The sequence below is a fragment of the Triticum urartu genome, chromosome 7A (genome assembly GCF_056163025.1).
Source record: "Triticum urartu cultivar PI428250 chromosome 7A, HENAU_Tu73, whole genome shotgun sequence".
Classification (NCBI taxonomy): domain Eukaryota; kingdom Viridiplantae; phylum Streptophyta; class Magnoliopsida; order Poales; family Poaceae; genus Triticum; species Triticum urartu.
The window spans coordinates 360,417,716-360,423,170 of NC_141879.1; the positions used below are offsets into that span (position 1 = coordinate 360,417,716).

The window sequence follows — 5,455 nt, forward strand, 5'->3', positions numbered from 1 at the left end:
ACACCAAGCCGCAGGAGCTGGAGCCATGCTCATCTCACCTGCCGAGGACAAGCTCTACTACACCGTGAAACTCTACTTTTTAGCATGGTGATAAGGTCACCAATAACATCACTAAGTACGAGGGCCTGATCGCCAGCCTCCAGGCTGCGGTGGCTTTGGGGGTCAGGCGCCTCACCATTAGGGGTGATTCCCAGCTCCTCGTCAACTTCTCCAACAAAGCATACAAGCCAAAGGACGTGCACATGGAGGCATACCTTGAAGAGGTACGCAAATTTGAGAAATGATTCTTGGAATTGCAGCACGTACTGCGTGGCATGAACAAGGAGGCAGACGACATCACTAAGAGGGTGTCCCGACGCCACCCCCAAAGGAATGGCTCTTCAAGCCATCAGCGGCTCCCCCCTCTACGGGACCAGTGCTACTTCGGGAGGAGCCGCCCATGGCACCCTTCTCAGGTGCCCCAGCTTGCGGCCCGACCTCGAGGGCCCGCCTACTTCTCGCGCTCGAACCTCAGGAGGGGTGCTGGACCGAGGAATTCAAGGCGTACCTACTTCGATGCACCTTATTGGAGGAGGAAGACGCAAAATGTGTGGGCTACCAGGCCACCGCGTACTACATCCAGGACGGTGAGCTCTACCGAAGGCGCCCAAATGACGTCTCTCTAGATTGCATCTGCAAGGAGCAGGGGTGCGAGCTACTGGCCGACATCCACAGTGGGGACTGCGGGCATCACTATTCACCGCACACCCTCGTGGGCAAGGCGTTCTACAGCGGATTCTACTGGCCCACGACGCTCAATGACGCCACTTAGATGGTGAGATCTTGCGAGACATGTCAATTCCATTCCAAGTAGATCAACCAGCCCGCTCAGGGCCTTCAGACCATCCCGCTCTCATGGCCGTTGGCGATCTGGGGGCTGGATATCCTGGGCCCGTTCCCTCGAGCGCCCAGGGGCTACCGCTACCTCTACGTCGCCATCGACAAGTTCACCAAGTGGGCAGAGGTGGAGGCCGTGCTTACCATCCCAGCTGGCTCGGCTGTCAAGTTCATCAAGGGCCTCATGAGCTGTTTCATGGTCCCCAACTGTATCATCACTGACAATGGATCTTAGTTCACGAGCAACCTTTTCAAAACATATTGTGCTAACCTTGGAACGCAGATATGCTACGCTTCGGTGGCACACCCATGGAGCATTGGCCAGGCCGAGCGCACCAACACGGAGGTCCTGAGGGGCCTCAAGGCAGGGAGCTTTAAGAATAAACTCAAGTCCTACGGCAGGGGCTAGCTCGATGAGTCCCAGTCCGTGTTGTGGTCCATTCGCACCACCGTGACCAAGCGCACGGGCGAGACCCCGCGCTTCCTCATCTACGAAGCCGAGGCAGTCCTCTCTCGCGAGGTCAAACATCGCTCCCCGCAGGTCTTTTCATTTGACGAGGCACGCCAGGAAGCCTCACGGAGGATGGACGTCGTGCTATGGGAGGAGTGCCGCTGCCAAGCCACGCTCCATGCAGCGAGGTACCAGTAGGCGCTGCGGCGGTATCACAACAGTAACGTCTTCTCCAAAACTCTCGAGGTGGTTGACCTCATCCTGAGGCGGGTGATCTCCAGGGAGGGGCTTCACAAGCTCGCGCCTATGTCTCCATGCCTGGCGTGTCACGCCTGGAGACACTGGACGGGTTCCCCATCCAGAATGCTTGGAACATCCAACTTCTTCGAAAATTCTATCAGTGATCAAGGCCTCCGCTCATGACACTCTCACATAATAATGAGTTGGGGCTATACACGCCCCGGAGTCTCCTGAGTGCCTCCCCTGGGCCTCATGGGGGCTCCCACCCACGTCCTAGTGGAGGCCCCATGCTCCGTGCTGGTGGGAAGACAAGAAGACTAGTGTAGGTGCCGGACGCGACTGTTCTTTTCGCTTCCTTTCTGTAGCTGATTTGCAACTTCTTGAATGAAATTTGAAGTTTTCACGTCCCCTTTTTGAGAGGGTTTGGAAAGGTTTTCTCCTTGCATCATTCGCTCTTCCAGGTCTTTCCTTAGGGGGAGCGGAAGTTGCCCCTTGCTCTTCCTCGTGCATCTCATGCGTGGTTAACAGTCTGGCAGATAAATGCACCACCAAAACTTCAGAAGCTCAGTTCTTTTGACCTGACTATTACATTTTCATGTTCTATTGTCCGATGGAGCACCATAACCTCCGCCTTCATTTCTCCTAGGCTCCTGAACAACATAGCAAATGTCGGATAGTCTGGTTTCAAAACCATGCATATCTTGACGACATCAAACAATGGTTGTCCTTGTTTCACAAAGGGTCTTTGTTAGGGAATGGACTTGTGTTTGGAGTGCAGATATAACATTGTTTTGAGCTTGCATATCTTGATCATCAGGCAGTTTGGACGAGATTTCCTTAATAACCAACCCAGTATTACACAGGAATGTGCTTTTGGCACTGTTAGTGGACAGGTACTGACCCACTCAGCAAGAGGTGACATTGCGGTTATAGTTGCCTCGTCACCTTCAGAAAGTGGCGGTTCCACCATTTTTTCCATACCTTGCTGAAAAGTTGAGTTTTTACATTAGTAGTACCAGAATAGAAGATATTAAGGAGGCAGCAAAACCAAACAAAATAGCTTTTGTCTATATACAGAACTTATTCTGGTGAACCCATGTAAAATATTAGTTGTATTTTACTGCAAAGTACATAATAAAACCAGGTTTCAAACATATGACCATGTACCACGGCTAATGTATTGTCTAGTTCTTCACATTGTATTGACAGCTAAGGATAAAGAGAAAAAGTTTATAATACGGTAAGCATAGTATGACATCAGTCATATCACAAAACAACTGAGAACAGACAAACAGGCAATTGTAACATTGTGTGGGCAAGTCCAGCACAGAACTAGATTACAGATCAAGATCAGGAACATCACTCCTCTATTTTAAACCTTGTAAGGTTCAATGATATGCTAAGACAATTGTGTATAAAATTGAAAAGCGTAATAGACATTGGCTGCAAACCATGCAGCTCAATGCACAAGTCAGAGTAAGTAGTAGTTAAAAGGCATCAGGATTAGGGACTCACAATAGCTTCTTTGACTGGTGTAGTCATGCCCTTCGTCTTGCTGGTGTGATAGTCCTTGAAGATTTCCACAGCATTTGGTTTAGGTACTTTTTGGTCCTTGCGGGTTTTCCTCTGCATGTGGAACAAGTCAATATAGATCTGATAATATGGTACAGTGAAAAGAGTGAAACAACAGCTAATTACAAGAGCCTCGCATTGTGCAATATAGCTACGAGATCCCGTCTTCTGTTGGAATTTCACTTTCGTATGGTTGGCCTTGTTCTTTGAACAATTCACCTACAAGAAGATAGATTTGTGAGGCACATGCCTAAATAGGAGTTCAACATGTGATCTGATCACATATATATAATCTACCTGATACTTTGGATTAGACCAGTGTTTAACGAGGCCTCTCCAGTCTTCATCCAATATATTTTCCACTGGAGATGTTTGGGCAAGTTCACTGTTAGCCTTGCCTTCAAAGTGAGTTTTCCTCTAGTTATACCGATAATGTCGAAGAGCAGACATGAAAACATGGGTGCAAGTTTGTCTGTTGAATCATCTTGGCTATCCAACTTGAACCTCATATGTTGAAAATTATGGGAGTCCCATTATCAGCAACCTAGAAAGTATGGGACAGAGCAAGACGATATTACTAGTTTCCATACATAACCATACTTACGGATAAATGGTCAAGGAAGGTGTTGAACTGGGTTTTGTCTTTGTCATTCCTGTACTGAATCCATGTTGGGAGGATACATACATGAGACCTAACGGCAACCGCTGCCTCTGATACTAACTTGGCTGACTCTGTAGCATCACGTGGCCTTTTTAAACCTACCTCAAAACGGATCTCCATTCTTCCTCCTCTAGATTTAGTTAACCTATCGAGCATTATCCCTGATGTTTGTTTCCTCTTGCGCCTAGGTTCTTGTCCAACAATGAACATAGGAAGTGCTAGTGTACATCAAACTATGAGACTACATATAAAGAAGCATGCAACTATAACTAGACTCCAGCAACTACCTTCTTGCTATTGAAGCTCACAAAGTTCATCTGATATTGCCAACTAAGAAGAAGACATTTCACTAAATTAGAAGCAATGCAATGGAAGGTAGACACCATATGAAAGATGCTACAAATATCGCTCTGCCAAGTTAACAATGTCTTGTCATAACTGGCGTTTAAACAAATGTGAAGCAGTACAAAGTTCATCTGATCTTGCCAACTCGTCTTGTGTCAAGAGTGCTTCGGAAGTAGTGTCAGGTGGCAAAGGAGCTTGGGAACATGCTGCTAGCTGAGTTGTCGAATGAGTAACCGTGCAGCTGGTGGTACTATGGAAGGTGTTGCAATAACTAGGGTTGTCTCCGCTTGTTTGGTGGCAGCTATTGGTTTCTGTTTGGCTTGTTCTGCAGCTCGTGTAGCACGAGATACCCCGTTTGTACAATTTTCTGCTAGACTTTGACCTTCTATTGCACCATCAGTACCAGTAGAATCTGCAGGATTATTCCGGTTCCGTTTACGTGTGTCCTTAGTACTAACACCATCCCCTATTATTTTGTGTTCCTTCCTGTTTCCTGTGCCATGTTAGGTCAAGCCGACAAGCAAAAGTAATAACAATTTAGTTCTTCGGAACAAATTGATGCGTGATACAGACGAACTGAACTTTGATGTTAGACAACCACATGATAGGAGTATGTAATATGTACGAAAAACAGGACGACATGAGATAATCATAACTGTGATGTGTAAACTAAGAAGAAGAGATTTCACTAAATTAGAAGCAATGCAATGGAAGGTAGACACCATATGAAAGATGCTACAAATATCACTCTGCCAAGTTAACAGTGTCTTGTCATAACTGGCGTTTAAACAAATGTGAAGCAGTACAAGAAATAAATCATATGCGAGATGCAAACAACATCACACTATCAAGTTAAAGGTCTCTCATCATTAGTGACATTGCATATTCACAGCATTGCATATTTAGAGCTTATGATGTGCAAACTAAGCAGAAGGAATTTCAACAAATTAGAAGCAATGAATGCTAGACACCATATGAAAGATGCAACGAATATCACTCTACCAAGTTAAAAATGTCTCGTCATAAGTGCCATTTCAACAAATTAGAAGTAGTACAAGCTAGAAAAGAATGCGAGATGTAAGGCAAACACATGATACCAGGATGGAATATGTATGGAAAACAGGACAACATGGCATATTCACAACTGTTTGTGTAAACTAAGCAGAAGTCATTTCAACAAATAAGAAGCAATGCAAGCTACACACCGTATGCAACATGCAAGACAATATCACACTGCCAAGCTAGAGAAAGCACCTGGGATGCCAGTTTCGCCGGAAGACTGCCATCAGTCCCTGCCTTATTTTTTTCCT

At 46.2% G+C, this 5,455-nt stretch overlaps 1 protein-coding gene across 1 annotated transcript; it reads left to right on the forward strand.

Moving 5' to 3' along the window:
• The first annotated feature begins 439 nt into the window (after positions 1-439).
• Positions 440-811, forward strand: LOC147959603 (uncharacterized). Its single transcript, XM_087532765.1, has one exon. It carries the CDS (start codon positions 440-442, stop codon positions 809-811), a length of 372 nt encoding a protein of 123 aa, XP_087388891.1.
• Positions 812-5,455: the final 4,644 nt, after the last annotated feature.